Source organism: Salvia miltiorrhiza, chromosome 1, assembly GCF_028751815.1.
Source record: "Salvia miltiorrhiza cultivar Shanhuang (shh) chromosome 1, IMPLAD_Smil_shh, whole genome shotgun sequence".
NCBI lineage: Eukaryota > Viridiplantae > Streptophyta > Magnoliopsida > Lamiales > Lamiaceae > Salvia > Salvia miltiorrhiza.
The window spans coordinates 11,691,406-11,710,932 of NC_080387.1; the positions used below are offsets into that span (position 1 = coordinate 11,691,406).

The window sequence follows — 19,527 nt, forward strand, 5'->3', positions numbered from 1 at the left end:
TTATGTATTGATTTCTTTTCAATGATTGAACTGAAAATCTATTTTGAAGTTATTGCATTGCCAAAATATTTGATGTTTTGGTATGTTATCTATGTGCATGAGATGAAGAATTCGATCCTATGCTAATGTAGATACTAGTAAGGATTTGTGTACACTGAGGTGGTCGTGAGTCAACTTTTAGGTTGGCCGATCACAGTGCTGCAGAGGGAGGCCGCCATCTCAGTACTTGATGTTATAACAGATATAGTACTTACTTGAGAACATAGACTGGCCAGTCAACTTTGAGAAAGGAAAATGAGTTTAGCGAACATAAGGCTTTTAGACAAATCCCTTATGTTTTGTTTAACAATGGCAATGGCAATATTTATAGCTTTATAAGCATGAGATGTTTGGCATGTGTTCACTGAGTGCTTTTGTATTCAACCCTGCATATGTTTTCTAAATGTGCAAGTTGAGCCGATGTGATGATTGTGCTGCAATGAGCGGAGTCTCCAGGGTTGTTAATAAATAAAGTTAACCTGTCTAGAATATGTCTTCATACATATGTCTAGCTACTTTCCGCTGCAAAATACTTTTGATGTTATGTTATGTCGTACTTTGAGTTTAAGAGAATGGTTTCCTATGATGTATAACTTGAATTAATGATGTTAATTGAGTTTTATGTCATCTTTCATAGCTGTTTAATTAAGCATTAATGAGTAATTATGACGAGTTTTCTTAAGTTGAGTAAATTTTATGGTTCCAAATGACGCCCCTTTCTTCCCCTTATTCTTTAATCCCATCCCTAGTCGTAGATCACTTGGCTTAACTATCCTTAATTAAGGCGGGCTACGACATGTCTATAGTACGATATTTCTTTGTTTGCAAATATGTCGCAGCCCGCCTTAACTAAGGATAGTTAAGTCGAGTGATCTACGACTAGGGATGGGATTAAAGAATAAGGGGAAGAAAGGGGCATCGTTTGAAACCTTAAAACTTACTCAACTCAAGAAAACTCAATTAAATAGTCTATGAAAGACTACATAAATAACTTAATTAATATCACTAATTCAAGTTATACATCTTATGAAACCATTCCCTTAAGACTCAAAGTACGACATAACATAACATCAAAAGTATTTTGCAGCGGAAAGTAGCTAGACATATGTATGAAGACATATTCTAGACAGGTTAACTTTAATTCTAGTCGGAGGCGGCATGGCGAACCACCTCTCCAAACTTGGCATGAGATGAAAGCAGTGATGAGGAAGCGGCTTGTACCAAACCATTATTACCGGGAGCTCTTCAACAAGTTGCAAACATTGAAGCAAGGAAGTAGGAGTGTCGATGAGTACTTCAAAGAGATGGAGATGGCTTTGATACGAGCTAATGTTGTGGAAGACAAGGAGGCTACCATGGCTCGCTTCTTGGCTAGATTGCAGTGGGATATTCGCGACAAAGTGGAACTCCAACACTACGTTGAGTTGGACGACATGGTTCATATGGCAATCAAGATTGAGAGTCAACTCAAGAGGCGAAGTAGTTATAGCGGTGGTCAGCGAAGTACCTTCAGCACTGGCAAGCAGCAACGGGGCGTCTTCAGCCCTGGCGGAGGGCAGAGCAGCAGTAGCAGCGCTGGCAGCAACCAGCGCAACACTTACAGCACTGGCGGCAGCGCAGAGCAGAGCGGGCGGACGAGCAGAGCAGAGCAGAACCCGCGACAGAGCACTTTCAGCTCTGGCGGCAGTCAGAGCCACGGTCAGCGCTCTTTCAGCTCTGCCACACAGCCCCGACAGAATCAGATTGGCAGAGGTCCGAGGACCACAAATTCCAGCTCTGCCACCGCGTCCGAGGGAAGATACCGTGACAAGAAATGTTTCTGTTGTCAGGGATTCGGCCACATCATGAGCGAGTGTCCGAATCGGCGCATTATGATCCTCCGAGATGATGGAGAAGTTGTCACCGATGGAGAAGAAACAGACCCCGAGATGCCTGAATTGGAAGAACCCGAGGAAGAGGAAGAGCTGGATGCACCCATGGGACACTTCCTAGTAGCCCGGCGAGCCTTGGCCATGTAACCGCAAACGGATGAACTGGAGTAGCGGGAAAACCTTTTTCACACGCGGTGTTTGGTCCGTGACAAGCTCTGCAGTGTGATTATCGACGGCGGGAGTTGCACGAACGTGGCGAGTAAGCATATGGTGGGGAAACTAGGGTTGACCGCATTAAAATATCCAAAACCATATCGCTTGCAATGGTTGAGTGACGCCGGCAATGTCAGAGTAACCATACAAGTCCGTGTGCCGATTCGACTTGGCAGGTATGAGGACGAAGTTTTGTGTGATGTGCTTCCAATGCAGGCGTGCCACATCTTGTTGGGTCGCCCTTGGCAGTTCGATCGGCGTGTGACCCATGACGGCTTCACCAACAAGTATTCCTTCGAGTTTCAGCACAAGAGAATGTCCCTTGTTCCTCTCAGTCCCCAACAAGTGTACGAGGACCAAGTGCAATTACTCAAGGAGGCAGCCACGACATAAAACCAAGCACAGCAAGTGGAGGCCAAGCCGATGGGTGTGACACATAAATCTTTCCTTGCGAGACCGTGTGATATCAAGCTGTGTGTGAAGGAGGAACGGCCGATGGTGTTGTTGCGGTTCCGAGAAACCTTGTTTACTACTAACGATATCTCTTCCCTACCCCCGTCTATTCACTCGGTTTTGTAGGACTATGCAGATGTTTTTCCCGATGAGACACCGCATGGCCTGCCACCACTCAGGGGGATTGAGCACCAGATTGACTTCATGCCCGGCGCTACGCTCCCGAACCGACCAACCTATCGCACCAAACCGGAGGAGACAAAGGAGTTGGAATGGCAAATTGGTGAGCTTCTAGCTAAGGGGCACATGAGGGAGAGCTTGAGTCCTTGTGCGGTACCTGTTCTTCTCGTACCAAAGAAGGACTCAACCATGAGGATGTGCTGCGATTGCCGAGCCATCAATAATATCACGGTAAAGTATCGCCATCCCATCCCTCGCTTAGATGACATGTTTGATGAGTTACATGGTGCTTGTGTGTTTTCCAAAATTGATTTGCGTAGTGGATATCATCAAATCCGAATTAAGGAAGGTGACGAATGGAAGACTGCGTTCAAAACAAAACTTGGTTTGTACGAGTGGTTAGTTATGCCTTTTGGCTTGACTAATGCTTCGAGTACATTTATGCGTCTCATGAACCATGTTTTACGTGCTTTCATTGGTCGCTTTGTTGTAGTCTATTTCGATGATATCCTAATTTATAGCAAGCATCCTGATGACCATGTTGAGCACTTAAGATCTGTTATGGACGTACTTCGCAAAGAGACGCTATTTGCTAATCTTAAGAAGTGCACATTCTGCACGGATAGAGTCGTGTTTCTCGGGTTTGTTGTTAGTGCGCAGGGTGTCCAGGTGGATGAAGAGAAGATCCGCGCCATTCAGGAGTGGCCGACACCAACGAGCATTGGCGAGGTACGAAGTTTCCACGGACTCGCTAGCTTTTATAGGCGGTTCGTACCTCACTTTAGCAGTATGGCCGCACCACTCACCGAAGTGATCAAGAAGAACATGGAGTTCAAGTGGGGCAAAGCGCAGGAGGAGGCATTCGCGCTGTTGAAACACAAGCTCACTCACGCCCCGGTATTATCTCTTCCTAACTTTTTCAAAACTTTTGAAATAGAATGTGATGCTTCGGGTCTTGGAATTGGTGCAGTGTTGATGCAAGAGAGGCGCCCCATCGCCTATTTCAGTGAGAAGTTGAGTGGAGCCACGTTGAACTATCCTACATACGACAAGGAGCTCTATGCACTCATGAGGGCCTTACAGACGTGGCAGCATTATTTGTGGCCCAACGAGTTCGTCATTCACACCGATCATGAGTCGTTGAAGCACTTGAAGGGGCAGCATAAACTGAACAAGCAACATGCACGATGGATGGAGTTCATTGAGACGTTTCCATACGTCATCAAGTACAAGCAAGGTAAGGAGAATGTGGTTGTCGATGCCCTTTCTCGCAGGTACACTCTGATCTGTACTCTCGATGCTAAGTTACTTGGGTTTAAGTGTATCAAGAGTGTTTATGAGCATGATGAGGATTTCGGTGAGATCTATAGAGCTTGTGCACAGTCTGCTAGTGGTGAATACTTTCGACATAATGACTATCTTTTTCGAAAGAATAAGTTATGTGTCCCTAGGTGTTCTCTACGCAATCTGTTGTTACTTGAGTCGCATGGTGGGGGATTAATGGGATATTTTGGTATTGCTAAGACTTTGGCTGTGTTACAAGAGCATTTTTTTTTGCCTCATATGAAACGTGATGTCGAACGCATCTGTGGTCGTTGCATTACGTGCAAACAAGCCAAGTCTCGAGTCAATTCTTATGGTTTGTACACACCCCTTCCTATCCCACACACACCTTGGATAGATCTCTCCATGGACTTTATGCTAGGCTTGCCTAGAACCAAGCTTGGGCGAGATTCGATTTTTGTGGTCGTCAATCAATTTTCTAAAATGGCACACTTTATCCCATGTCATAAAACTGATGATGCATCACATGTAGCTAATTTGTTCTTTTGAGAAGTTGTTAGGTTGCATGGTATGCCTAGGACCATTGTTTCTGATAGGGATGCAAAGTTCCTGAGCTATTTTTGGAAGACCTTGTGGTGTGAGTTGGGCACAAAACTTTTATTTTCTACTACTTATCACCACAAAATGATGGTCAAACCGAAGTAGTAAATAGGACTTTGTCTACGTTGCTTAGGGCCATCATTCAAAAGAATATCAAGTCTTGGGAAGAGTGTCTTCCTCATGTTGAGTTTGTTTATAACCGTGCTGTTCACTCTGCCACTAAATACTCTCCTTTTGAAATTGTGTATGGCTTCAACCCCTTGACACCTCTGGACTTGGCACCTTTACCCGAGACCGAGCACGTCAACATGGATGGTCAGTGCAGAGCAAACTTTGTACTGAACATACATGAGAAGGCCAGAGCTAACATAGAGCGCCGCACACGGCAGTATGCAAAGCAGGCTAATCAAGGTCGCCGCAAAGTAGTGTTCGAGCCCGGAGATTGGGTTTGGCTTCACATGTGCAAGGAACGTTTTCCAGAGCAGAGGCATTCCAAGTTGCTTCCTCGGGGAGATGGTCCATTTCAAGTATTGGAACGGATCAATGATAATGCCTACAAACTCGATTTACCCGGTGAGTATAATGTGAGTGCTACATTCAATGTTACTGATTTAAGTCCCTTTGATGTAGGCGATGCTGTGGATTTGAGGACAAATCTTTTTCAAGAGAGGGGGAATGATGCAGTTCAGAGCAGAGCTCAGGATGCAGAGCAGAGCCGAGTTTCAGAGGCTGCACAGAGTGAAGATCCGGTACACGTGCCCGTTGGTCCGGTGACAAGAGCTAGAGCCAAGACGTTCAAGGCTAATTTAATGACGTTGGTGGAAGAAATCTGGAGGCAAGAGCTGAAAAGACCAATTGGAGAAGGACCGACAGATCAGAGCTCAAAAGTAGTAAATCTTATTACTTACAGAGCAGAGCAGACACACCGAGCAGAGCAGAGCCGCACAACAGAGCAGAGTGGAGCTGCAGAGCAGAGCTAACATGCAGAGCAGAGCTAACCTGCAGAGAAGAGCAAATCAGCATAGCAGAGCTGAACGACAGAGCAGCGCTAACCTACAGAGTAGAGCTGAACGACAGAGCTGAGCATCAGAGCTGGAGTTCAGAGCTGAAGTTCAAAGCTGAAGTTCAGAGCGCGAGCGTCAGAGCTGGAGTTCAGAGCTGAAGTCCAGAGCTGAACTTCAGAGCCGAAATTCAGAGCGCGCGCGATATTTTCAGAGCTGAAGCCTGTCAGCTCTGCAGCTAGCAGAGTTGATTTCCTCGCTAGGGTTTCAGCTTGTAGAGCAAGTTTCGTATTTCCTTAGTTTTAGTTTGTTTCCTTCTTTATGTTAGGGTTTATTGTTACCTATATATATGAATGTTATGTGATGAACAACAGTTAGACGATTTTTGATAATAATATTGTGAGTTATTTCTCCTCAAGTTTCGAATTCTTCTTGAGTTTGCCATACAAGAATTCAATCTATCGGTGAATCGACGAGTTTATAATCCCTCATCGTGTGTCACTCAACGTCTCCGAGTTGCTGCACCAATCACATCGTTGGGGTCTAGAGATCCGTTCTCGAGGAATCTTCGTAGATTAGGTCAGGGGTTTTTGGACACCTTTCCATACTTTCGTTTATTTCCGTTTGGAGTGTTATTGTGCCGGTGCGTGGTCTGTTCTAATCGGTGAAGTTCCAGCATTTACCGGCGACGTTCATATCACATGGGGACTTCACTCATTGCAGCACCATCACCACATCAGCTCAACCTGCACATTTAGAAATACATGCAGGGCTGAGTACAAAAGCACTCAATATTCTTATGCCGAAAACATCTCATGCTTATAAAGCTATATATATTGTCATTGTCATTTCAAGTGCATAATACAAGGAATTTGTTTGAAAGCCCTGTATTAGTTAAACTCATTTTCATTTCCTCAAAGTTGTCTGCGCAGACTTTCTCATCAAGTAAGTATCATATCTGTTATAACATCAAGTACTGAGAGGGAGGCCTCCCTCTGCAGCATTGTGATCGGCCAACCTGAAAGATAACTCACGACCACCTCAGTGTACACAAATTCTTACTAGTATCTACACTAGCATAGGACCGAATTCTTCATCTCAAGCAGATAGATAACATACCAAAACATCAAATATTTGGCAATGTAATAACTTCAAAATATATTTTCAGTTCAAGCTTTGAAAGGGAAAAAAAAAAATCAATGCTTTTCATATCCATTTTAACGTAGAAAAGCCCACCTCGTTGTGTCTCTGTATCAATGGGTAACGTCACTCTCTTCCTCAAGTCGTTACTTCCCAAAAGGACCTTCATCGTTATGAAGAATCGGTGAGAAAAAGTGTCATACCCCGACTTTTAATCACTGATTAAAGGCATAATTATTAATAATTAGGGTTCGGCATCCATTAATAATAAAACTGGTTTGATTTATCTTATGGGATTTTGTAACACCCCGTACTTTTCCTTATGTTGTGAGATAGTGTCTTAACACTAATGAGAGTACTGAGAAGTCGAGATGTGAGATTATTTTTTTTAAAGATTAGATAAGACATATTGTCTTTTAAATAGAGTTACAAGTGGACAAACCAATGATGGAGTTAGAGTGATGAGATTTGAGAAATGAGTTGAGTTAGAGATGCTGATTGAATTAAGTTGAGATTTTATTTTATTTCCGACTACCGGGAATAGAATTACCGGATATTGAGTTATCAGAGATTGACTGTCCTAATAAGAAAATAGGAATAATGAGTTGGAAATAGAGTTAAGGAAGAAAGAGTGAGAATCCTTGATGAAAAGAGTTGGTCAGAGAGACGTCTAGTTTGTTTGTGTTTGCCGATTGCTTTGATGTGATGTTATGTGAACTTACGTGACTAATTGATTAGGTGATTTTTGTTACGTATGTCTTTATGAGCAAATTATTATGATTTTTATTTGAGGACTTTAGCACTTGAAATTTTAATTAAGTTTCCAAAGCAAGTGCGGTTTATTTTTACCGAGAAATCGAATGATGCCGGTTTATGAAAATTTTTCCAAGCATAATATTTTTAAATTATTTTTTTTCCTATGATAAGGAACATTATAATTGAGTGAGTACACTAATATTAGTGCTATAATTATTTTATTTGGTCACATGAATAATTATGCTATGGTATTTTATTAATGAGTAATATTTCCATAATTATTGTGGTTATTATTAAATCACCCTTCCCACATTATTATTTTAATTTCTCAAGCATGTGACTAAATACCACAAATTGCCAAGTGGATTAGATAGAGAGTGTAGAGATTAGAGAGAGAGAACAAAGCATTAATTGCATATATTTCCTAAGATTTGTTAATCTTTCCTAAGATCTCATGTATCAAAACAAATCCTCAAAAATTCTCTCTCTCTTCCTCACCCATCACTCACGCCTAACTCTCTCTCCCTCATCTCTCACTTTCCACCATTGTCAACCATTGTAGAGACCTCCGAAGCTTCACAAAATCATACCAAACACATCAATCCACTCCAAAATCTTACCTAAACACCTTCAATCTCATTGGATTCAAGAAGATCATTGAAGTTTGATTTCAAAGCTAGAGAGAGAAAATTTGATTTTGGGTGTAAGTTTGGGTAAGTGATATTTAAATTCATAGATATAACTTGTATGATGATATATGTGAATATTTATGGAAGATTGAAGCAAGAAAATCACCCCTCCTCTTTTTTCAAATTTTCGAAAAAAATGGGTTTCTACCCTTCAAAAAATTTTCTTTTTCTTTCCTTGAATTGAGGTGAGGAAAGTGATCTATGTTATGTTTGGTGATGATTGATGTGTGTTTTGAGAAGCTATGCTTTGTGATGCAAAAAGTGAAAGAGTTTAGTTTACCCCAAATTTGGAAATTTGTGAGTTGATGTGTTAAGTGATGAATTGATGATGAAAATGAGTCTATGAGATGTCTATGATGATGATTGATGGAGTAGATTGAGTGTATGATGTTAATTGATGCATTTGAGGTGAGTTAGTTTAATAAAATTAGGGATATGTGTATTTATTTATGCCCTAAATTGTTAATTGATGGTTTATATGTGAGTTTAAATGGTTAAAATTGGTAGATCAATGATTGGATTAAAGTGTCATGTGTGTTTATAAAATTTCAAAGAGTTTAGTTTAATAAAAAATAGGACTTTCTTGTCTATGTGTTTATTAAGTGAATTGGCTTAAGATATATGTAATTGAGCATGATTTTAGTGTCTTATTATGTTTGATTAAGTCTTTTGTTGGCTAAGTAAAATTTTGACTTAGTTTAGTTTGTATGAGTTTTTGAGTTTTCATATGTTGAGAAGTCGATGATTGATACAATGAGGTCTAATTTCTTTATGACCATTATGTGAACGTTTGTCATGTTTTATTAAGAGTTTATGTCGATACGTGAGTTTTCATTAGAGTTTAGTTTGCTAAAATTTGGGAAGTTTTTATTGATGATGAGATTTGATGAATTGATGTCTTATATGTGCTATTAAATGACTCAATTTGATTAATCTAAGGTTGAATTAATGATTTATGCATGTTTGTAAATTTTCAAAAAGTTTAGTTAGATATAAAATAGGGCTTTTTGATTTATGTGCTAATTATTTGAATTGGCTAAGGATAATTGATAATAAGCATGATAGTAATGATAGTTAAAGGTTAATTTCGCTAATTGTTGATTATATGTGAAATTGCTTGAGTTTAGTTTACTAGGATTTGGGTATTTCTGAATTATGAGATCAATGTTTGGATTAATGATGTCTATATGCTAATTGGACTTTATAAAGGACTATGGCATGATTAAATTGAGAATTTTGAATGAAATGAAAAGTGTTAGTTTGAGGAAGAAGATGACATATATGTGTATCTATATGTGATCTTGTCTTATGATGTTGATTTGTGCTAATTGGTAACCTAGGATGTTAGATCTATGATTTGATCAATAGGTTATACATGATTAGTGATATTTTCTAAAGAATTAGTTTAATAAAAACTAGGGTTATTAATAAATCTATGTGTTAATTGTGTGAAATCAGTTAAGTATATAATCTTGAGCATTTAAAGAGTGTGCGTTCTCTTTGGTTGTAAATTTATCATGGGAAAATGAATGATAAACAAAATTTAACCCTTTAAATTATTCCTTTCTTTTCCCACATTTCCTACTTGACCCCTACTCATTCCTCATTTACACTACAAAGGAGGGATAATATTATCACACCATTTTTGGATGGATAATATTATCCCTCATTTGTAGTGTAAATGAGGAATGAGTAAGGGTCAAGTAGGAAATGTGAGAAAAAAAAAGGAAGAATTTAAAGGGTGAAATTTTGTTTATCCCTCCTTTTCTCATGATAAATTTACAATCAAAGAGAACACACCCTGAGATGAGATTTTGGTGAATTTCGTAGGCCTACTGACCTACTGTGATCGACGATTTGTCGATGTCTAATAGCTTTAAACATTTTATAGCAAGTCCCTACATGAGTCTTGAGTACCCTGGTAAAATTTCAAGCCATTCCAACTTCGTTTGATATTTCTTTAAAATGCAAAACCCAAACTGCACATTACTACCGAGAATTTCAGAGAACAGGGGAAAGAGTCATTCATTTCAGTAGCTTCCTGTGTGATCTAGCTTTCCAACTTTTTATGGTATTAACCTTATTGTGTTAGATAGATATACACCAAAGTTGAGCCCAATTTGAAAATGTTTACTATTTTTTAAAAATCCAAGTTTTCGATTGCTCAAAACTGCCGAATATGGTAGATCGTGGTAAAAACGTCATATCTCTCAAACCACTTGGAGTTTTCAACTCTACTTTTTTTATATGAAACTAGACTCGAAGATCTTTCCTTCGGTATGAGTCTTGAGTCCAGGAGATGTCGGAGTTAGAACAGATTAAATTTTGAAGTTGAATCAGTGTAAAAACAGAGCATGTTTTGATGATGTTTGATTGTGATTCTTATGTGCCTTATGTGTTTGTGTTGCCTAGGTGTTTGAATGAGATTAGACGAGCCTTATATGAGAGATAAATCGAGACTTAGAACCATGATTTTCTTGAAACCTATCCTTGAACTTAAGGATTTGAGATGAATGGAGAGTTTATATAGAGTTGAGTAAGGAGATGGAATATGAGATAGAGCATGAGTTAAGGCTTGAGAATTAGTCAATGAGTTCTAATCGAGATTCATTTTATGACATGAACCTTCGATGACGATGATGATCCCTGAAGACACGAGCAGAGCTAGGAAGTAAGTAACTCCGCTTTGACGGGAGATTTTGAGTAAAGTCTTCAGGTGGGCATTACTTTTACTATACGTATATAGAGATCCCCTGCGTGTCGTAGGCCTCTTATACGAATATATGCATGAGATGATTTTTAACTGTTAATTTCAGTTTATTATTATGCCCAAAATGATAAATGAAATGTTTATGAAAATGAAAATGTTTATGAAATGAAATGAAATGTTTATGAAATGATTGACTGCCAAAAATGTTTATGTTTTACGTATGTATCCTATCTGTGTTGGTTCGCCAACTTTAAAGGAAATCCAATTGGGATCATATGCTAGACAAAGGTCGCTAGCTAGGGTTAACGTGTACACTCATGGAGACCGCGAGTCGCTTGTGACCGGTCTTGGCGTCCGTGGTAAGGAGGCCTCCTTCCTGGCACGTGACAGAAAGGAACAGATATGGATCATATGAAGGAAAATGGGTCGGCCGGCCAATCTTATGAAAATGAAATAAATATTTTAGTAAGTGCAGGTCTTTCAAGAAAACCCCTGTGTGTTACTGTTATGGCAGTTCAATTTATATATGTTATCCATGAATGTATTTTTGGCATATGCCCACTGAGTATTTTTATACTCAGCCCTGCATGTATTTCTAAATGTGCAGGTTGAGCAGCTGATGGAATGGAATGATGTTGAGCGGGCGTTCCTTTGATCATTTCAAGAAATGTAACCTTGAGTATACATCTTCATATGTATATCTCACACGTTTTCCGCTGCAAAACACTTTGATTAGGATAACTCTATGTTAGGAAATTGTGACACGTGTTTGGGTAACCCACCTTAATCAGTTCTACTTTATGTGTATGTTTTATAAATATCCAAATGATCATATATGATCCTAGCATTTTATCTATAAGTGACACTTCCATATACTTTAATGTTAAGTAATTGTCCATTTCCGTTCCCACCCATTAATTCTCATCCCAAGTCATAATCCCGGCTAAACCGTCATTAAGGGTAGCGGGCTGTGACAAAAAGGGTCACATTATAAAAGAAAACTCAATTTTTAATCTAAACTCTTTTATGAAACATTAGTATCTCTAATGCTCACTCTCTAGGTTGTTAATCAATATAACCATTATTCTCTCTTGTCATTACTCATTAATTATAACATCCTTATGTTATTAGCAACTCTTCAATTAAAAGAAATATTTAACTCATCGAAAAGTCCACTTTCTTAGCGGATCTATTAGCTCTCATTTAGTCTAATTAACCAATTAGAAAGTTAAACTTTCTATTAGGCAAGTATTTGAGTCACAGGGCAACGAGAATTGACTATGCTCAAATCCTAATTTCACTAAGAAATTATAATGATTATTTGATGATATATCAAAGTATTTACTAAAAAATTCGGCATGACCTATTCGTACATAGAGTCAGCCACGAGATTTCAACGCATGAATCCCACTACGTGAACTCGTCTCTTGACTCAAAACTTACATCTTGACATCTCAGCAATGCAAACCAACAATGCAAAATCATCAAAGACTCATCTATCATTTATACTCGAAATCAATTGTTCGAGTGTCAGATACCAACATTTATGTGCGTTAATCATAACTCTCACACTCACTCCATTTAGACATATAATTGATATCAAGCTCAAATAATAAATTTCTATATCTTAACAATTTAACATGCTCATAATTCTCAATTAAATCTCAGACTTTGTAATTTAATACAAAATTCCAACTTTAATTAATTAATATACTTCTCTAATTTATTTATCTCATTTAAACTAATAAATCTAATCCATGCTAATTTCTCATACTTAGCCATTTTATATGTATTTCTCATGCAAATTCGAAAAGCTCAATAACATACTCATGCTCATTTCGTAAATACTCAAATAATTCATGTAGTCTTACTAACATAGCATTAACTCATATGCAGTGCTAGTTCACTTACATGACTTCACATACTCTACATATCTCAACTTAGTAAATCATCGAATAATTAGAAAATTTGTATTTAATGGAAATAAATTCCCAAAATTTAAATACAAATACTTTTAATTATTCTAAATACATTGGCATGCTCAAATTAACTCAATTAAAATCGAGCATCGCTCGTCTCCGACCTTATGACTCGCGGCCTTCATCAAATTTGAACCTCGTGTTCAAATAAATCTAAGTTAATTATACGTAAGTAAAGATGTCACCTACCTAGATATGTGTTCGAAAAGATTATCAGAGCTCGTCTCGGCATGCAAATCGGAGCTTGAAAGCTCCATCCAAACTTTAATGGAAAAAGGCGTGTGTAGTGTGTGTTTTAGTGTGTGAGTGCATGTGTTTGTGTGATTAGGGAGTGAGTGCAGTGTATTGGGCTGCCTTCAGCCGAAAGTAATTAAGTGAGGGGAAAGGTGTTGGGCGGTTGGGCGGGGTGGTTAAGGGTAGGGTAGGTAGATATTTTAGGATATTAATCCATTAATAGTTAAATATTTTTGTTTCGTTTCGATTTAACAACTAACTATCCATACTCTTCGTTACTCGCCCTCTCAACTCCTACTCACTTTCATTACACTCATAATTTTATATAAATATAGAAAACACAAGCTCATTCTCGAAATTATGATAAATGAGCTCTATTCGTTTATCGATAAATCTCGGTTTACTATTCACTCGTCGTCCAAAAATAAAAACTTTTATTTTTGGACTCGTATCGAAAAACTAAGAATATTTCTCGGCGACGCGCACGTAAAATTTTGAAAGTCGACAAAAAGACGAAATAGAGATTATTACTATTCATCGTCAAATTATTAAAATTTCAAAAGCATCTTAACGGACTCAGATCTCATTTCCGACTTCATCATTCTCATTCAATAATTATCTCAAATTATTCAAATACTCATACTCAAATACGGATATAAAATTCCGCATCATCCGGATATAAAAATACTGGCTTCTAAAAAACTATAAATCAAAATAGTTCTAAACGAATTCTCATGTCTCTATAAAATTTTTTAAAAAAAGAGCTAAAATCTTAATTACTCAAACTTAAGCAATTAAACAACTCATTAAAAGCCTGGGTATTACAAAATATTATAGTCAATATACTCTAATGATTGACAATGAAACACAACCCTTAACTATTGGTGTGTTTGTTTAGTGACTTTAGTTTGCTCTTGATATATGAAACTTGAATATGTTTCACATGTCACACATGCATATCTCTTATTATGGCTCTTGGTTACACATTAAATAGCAAACGTTATTGTGAAAACGAAAAAAAGAATAAGAAATCCTCAGACATTTTTCTTGTGAAGACAAGGGGTGTTGGCATTAGGGTAGGAAAGCCCCCATGGCAAAGTGTCGTTTCTGCGTGAGATCTCCAAGGACGGGCGGGCCGTACTCTGCTAGAAGGCGGTCGACCATCCACTTTGGCATGTGTTGGTACTCCGTTTTGCTGTATCTTGGATAATGCACCGGCATTTTGAACTGATTTATCTCCTTCCCTCCACTCATTTTTGTTACTAGTAATAGTAGGGTAGATGATGAGATTTTTCATGTAATAAGCTTGCCCTTTTATATCTACCATCTTCTGAAATGATGTGCATAATTGTATATCATGACAACCTAATGATTTACCTTCTTCTGTTTTCTGTTATCACTTACACAAATTATGTGTTTATCTCTCTTTATCTTTTATTTTGTTATATACTTCTAAGTAATAACGCTAATTATGTACGACATGTGCGCTTTACGTTCATATCAGTAACCTCCATTTATAATTTTTCAAATTTTGTGTAGTTATTAAACAAAAGTAAAGAGGCTGCGGTATTAAAATTTTATATATAATTGTTTAGCGAGATGAACTATAACACTTTATACAATAAAGATTTGCTCCTAATTAAAGAAATAGATCAAATGAGCTTGGATGGAAGAAGTACTATATTGAAATTTTACAATAAGTATGATCCCAATTAGTTGGACTCATCGAAAAAACTGAACACTATGGCGCACAGAGTTTTCGCAACCAATACTCACTCTAAAATGACAAATTAATAAATACTATTAGTAAAATAAAATTGATCTCAATTCTCAACCACTCGAATTATGCAGAATGTCACGAACCAAACTGGCCAAAAACTTGCGCGAAGAACCACCACCGACGACGGCGGCAGAGCTCTTCTCTCTCATCTCCGCCGCCCTCTCTCTCACTCCACTCTCCCTCTCCATCAGCCGCTCGATCGCCGCCGCTATCTCTTCCGCGCTCACAACAATCTCAGTGTCCTCCCTATAATCCACCCTAACCTCCACCGCCACACCCAACTCCGCCACCACCTGAAAAGCATTGACCTGCTGCTCCGCGTAGAGCGGCCACGCCGCCATCGGAACGCCGCACCACATGCTCTCCAGCACCGAGTTCCAGCCGCAGTGGGAGACGAAGCCACCCACGGCGGCGTGCGACAGCACCGCCGCCTGCGGCGCCCATCCGATCACTCTCCCGACTCCGTTGGTCCTCTGCAGGAATCCCTCCGGCAGAATCTCGACTGGAATCGACGAATCTCTCTGCTTCCGCCGCCGCAGCGACCACAGGAATCTCCGCCCGCTCGTTTCCAGCGCCGCTCCCAGGTGTTTGATCTGCTCCTCAGAGAAACCCCCCTCGCTGCCGAAGCAGAGAAACACTACAGACTTACGAGGCTGTAGATCCAGCCAGTTAATTATGTCGGAAAATCTCGATTCAGGCTTGGTTTCGAGGTTGAGGAGAGGTCCCACGGCGTAGATGGGCGGCATTTGATCATCATCATTTGAGTTAGAGAGGGACTGGATTATGTTAGGCTCGAGTTCTTGAAAAGTGTTGATGAAGATTCCTCTGCTTTTTCTAATCCTTCGAGCTGTCGACATGGCGGCGTCGGAGCCGCCGTTTTTGTCCAACATCATCGACGGCATAACTTTCGCCGGAACGGGGTTGAGGAATCCAGCGACGGAGAATTCCTGGTCAGAATCTTTAAACTCCGTTATGTCGATGCCGTCTTCATCGGTCAACCTTCGCATGGTCATCATGAGTGAGAGAAAGTCGGCGCCGGATGTAAAAAATACGTAATTAGGGATGGAAAATTCGTCGGCGACATCGGTCATGCTCAGGCAAAACATGTCGACAACGAACCCGACGACTCGGCTTCTCGTCTTCATCATTATGCCGAGAACGGCTTCTCTCACCAGGGGCTTATGCCGGTCGACATTAACGAGGGCCTTGACGGGAGGCAGCTCCGACTTTGTTCTGAAGTCGGAGCTGGGGCTCTTCCCTTCCTCGGGTTCGGGGAGGGTGAGGAGCCGGAGGCGGGGGTTGTAGTGGAAACCGCTCGAGTTCGTGTATTCACGAATTACGGGGTCGTTGATGAGGAGGAACGTGATGGCAAGCCGCGTGTGCTCATCGAGCATGAGTTTTCCGACCTCGATCGCGGGCACGATGTGGCCAATCCCTGGGCCAGGGACGAAGATTAGCTCAACATCTTCCACTGACATTATTCAAATTATTTTAAATTCTGTGTGTTTAGGGAATTTTTACTTAACAGTGGCACCGCACCCTCACGATAGATTGATCATTGACGGCTTAAAACGACGTTTGTGGTTGATATTATGCTACGCGGCCTACGCCAATAATATTGTGACGATGACATTATTGGAAGAAAGTGAGGTGTGGTAAGGCGAAAAAGTAGATAAAAAGATCATGACGAAATATAAGTAAATGAGGGTAAAACAAAGATAATAAGGTTGTGTTAGATGGGAAAATGAAGCATAACAAAAATTTATGTCTTTAAAATGTCTCTTTTTTTTTTTCTTTATATATTTTACACAAAAGAGGAGTTCATCATTTTTCTTTCCTTATTTTCACTTCAAGGAGGGATAATATTATCCCACCAAAATGCACCAAAATGGAGTGATAATATTATCCATCCTTTAAGTGAAAATAAAAAAGGAAAAATGGTGAACTTCTCTTTTATGTAAAATGTGGGAAAAAAAATGAGACATTTAAAGACATAAATTTTTGTTATCCCTCATTTTTCCATCAATCAAAGTGAACGCACCCTAAGAATATAAGTTGATTACGGTGAAAAAAAAGACACAATAAGATTAGGGGTAATAGCCGAAAATTCATGGATTTTTGTTGTTGTTGTTATTTTATAATCTATATCACGATCCTCTAATTTGACTTCTAAATATATCAATTTATAAGTTGTTCGCAATTGAAAGCGATTGGAACGGCGCGGCGGCGGCAACTGGAATTGCCCGCTTCTTCATCTTGTTGAAGCTCCCCCACGCGAACGACGACTAAAAGACCCGGCGGCGGCAGCGAGAACGTCGGAGGCGGCTGGAATGACTCGGCAGCGGCAATAGTAACGGCGGCTATGACTGGAAATTGTGCGGACCTCCGACGACTGGACGACGACAGTTATGGTGTAAAGAAATAAATTTAGAATAAAAAACGTGTTAAAAATGAAAAATAAAATGTTAAATCTTAAATAAAAATATAAAAAAGTCAAAGGATGTTATAGTCCTTTAAGCCTAAAATGGTTATGTAACTTATGTACTCTCTCCGTCCCAACTTTTAGTATCTATATTTTCATTTTATCCCATATTTTGGCATCCATTTCTATCTTTAGTAAAAGTAGGTGGGATCCTTATTCCACTTTAATTATTTTAACACTCACATAAAAAGTGAGACCCTTATTCCACTCACAATACATTCAATCACTTTATTAAAACCCGTGTCACTCTCAAAATGGATACTAAAAGCTAAGACGGATGGAGTATTATAAATTGGAGCTATAAAACTTATGTTTTTTTTTATATATAAAAATGGCTATATATGATAATTCTCACTTTACAAAACATTGGTCATTCTATTACAAATTAATTGCTCGTTATATTTTTAGTCAGAAATATAAAGTATCTCAATTAAAACGATTATGATGATGTGTGCGTGTAGATTTCTAATATTGATCTAGCTATATAGAACTAACAAATCTAAAATGTGAAGATAATAAAAAAGATTTAAGTTAATAAAAAAATGGTATAAGTTAATAAAAAATGAACTATCTCTATTTAATAGTGTTTATACCTTTTTACTAATGTTGAAATATAAATTTTATTAAAAAGAAGGGAAAATGTGCAGATAAGACCTCCTAGGTGTAGCCCTTATAGCGTATACCTCCTCATTCTCACTGTGCGTGCAACTAAACCCCCCAACTCAAGAAAAAGGGTGCAAATACCCCCCTCGCCCTAACCTCCGTTTTCTCACCGTTAGTCAACATTATTTTTTTTTTAATTTTTTGTGGGGCCATCTTCTTCATCTTCTTGAACGGCCAAACCCCTGCCCTCAACCTCGCCGGCCACTGCAACCCCGACGCCGGCACCTGCACTGGCATCAGCGACGACATCCGGACCTGCCAGTCCCTCGGCATCAAGGTGCTCCTCTCCCTCGGCGGCCAAATCGGCACCTACTCTCTCGCCTCCGCCAACAACGCCACCCAGGTCGCCGACGACCTAACCTTTGCCCGCATTTCCGAACTCCTCCACAATCCAGCCCTACAGCCCGGCCCCGACCTCAAAAAGGCCCTCTCCGAGGCGGAAATCAATCCAACTCCGGCTCTTTTACTCGGAATCTTCAAATAATTTGATTCCAGTCCGAAACCCCTGTTCACACTCTTCAATTGGGCCCGGAAGCGGCCTGATTACGGATTCTCCATCGATGTTTTCAATGCCATGGTTGATTCTCTCGGCAAAGCCCGAGAATTTGACTCAGCTTGGTGCGTTATACTTGATCAGATTGAAGGAGATCCCAGCGAAAGACCTAATTTCGATACTTATGTTATCATGATTAGGAGATACGCACGCGCAGGTAATATTTCATTTGATTAAGGGATATAGTTTTGAACACTCGTAGTAATAATCCAGCTCAGTTTGTATCTAATTGTATCAAGCTCAGTTACTGCGTGTGTGTGTTCGCGCCAACTTTCTTGCTGTAGGATTCTGTCTGCCAGTGCAGGTGCCAGCGTCGAGGTTGCAGTGGCCGGTGAGGTTGAGGGCAGGGGTTTGGCCGTTCAAGAAGGTGAAGAAGATGGGCCCCACAAAAAAAAAATAATGTTGACTAACAGTGAGAAAACGGAGGTTAGGGCAAGGGGGGTATTTGCACCCTTTTTCTTAAGTTGGGGGGTTTAGTTGCACGCACAGTGAGAATGGGAAGGTATACGCTATAAGGGCTACACCTAGGAGGGCTTATCTGCACCTTTTCCCTAAAAAGAAGAAAAAAGAAAGCCTAAATTCATAAGAGCACAAGCGCAGCTGAGGGCCGGGTCTCATTAAAACTTCTTTAAGGTCGTAAAGAGGAAAAAGAGTGTCCGTCTAAAAGCAAAACGAAAACAGAAAAGGTACTGGCGGTAAGCTAAAAAAAAGCCACCTCAGAGGCTCCAGCCGAACCATCACCCCTAGGAGGCCCGGCTCACACAAACCAGAAACAAGAGACAACAACTACTGAAAAGCCAAAAAGAAACCAGAGAGAGAAAGCCCTCCAACAGCTCAACAGGAGGGGCAGGGACCAACGCACCGAGGACCTCGAGCCAGCGCCGCGACACAATCCAGGGC

The 19,527-nt window shown here is 39.8% G+C and overlaps 1 protein-coding gene and 1 long non-coding RNA gene across 2 annotated transcripts; one reads left to right on the plus strand and one right to left on the minus strand.

Moving 5' to 3' along the window:
• The first annotated feature begins 7,983 nt into the window (after positions 1-7,983).
• On the plus strand, positions 7,984-11,828 carry LOC131006607 (uncharacterized). The gene is made up of 4 exons (XR_009095628.1): positions 7,984-8,250; positions 10,879-10,942; positions 11,193-11,401; positions 11,544-11,828. It is a non-coding gene; the product is annotated as an uncharacterized LOC131006607 (long non-coding RNA).
• Positions 11,829-14,811: 2,983 nt separating this feature from the next.
• LOC131006608 (anthocyanidin 3-O-glucosyltransferase 2-like) lies at positions 14,812-16,726 on the minus strand. The gene has a single exon (XM_057933784.1). It carries the CDS (start codon positions 16,405-16,407, stop codon positions 14,980-14,982), a length of 1,428 nt encoding a protein of 475 aa, XP_057789767.1. The 5' UTR covers positions 16,408-16,726; the 3' UTR covers positions 14,812-14,979.
• Positions 16,727-19,527: the final 2,801 nt, after the last annotated feature.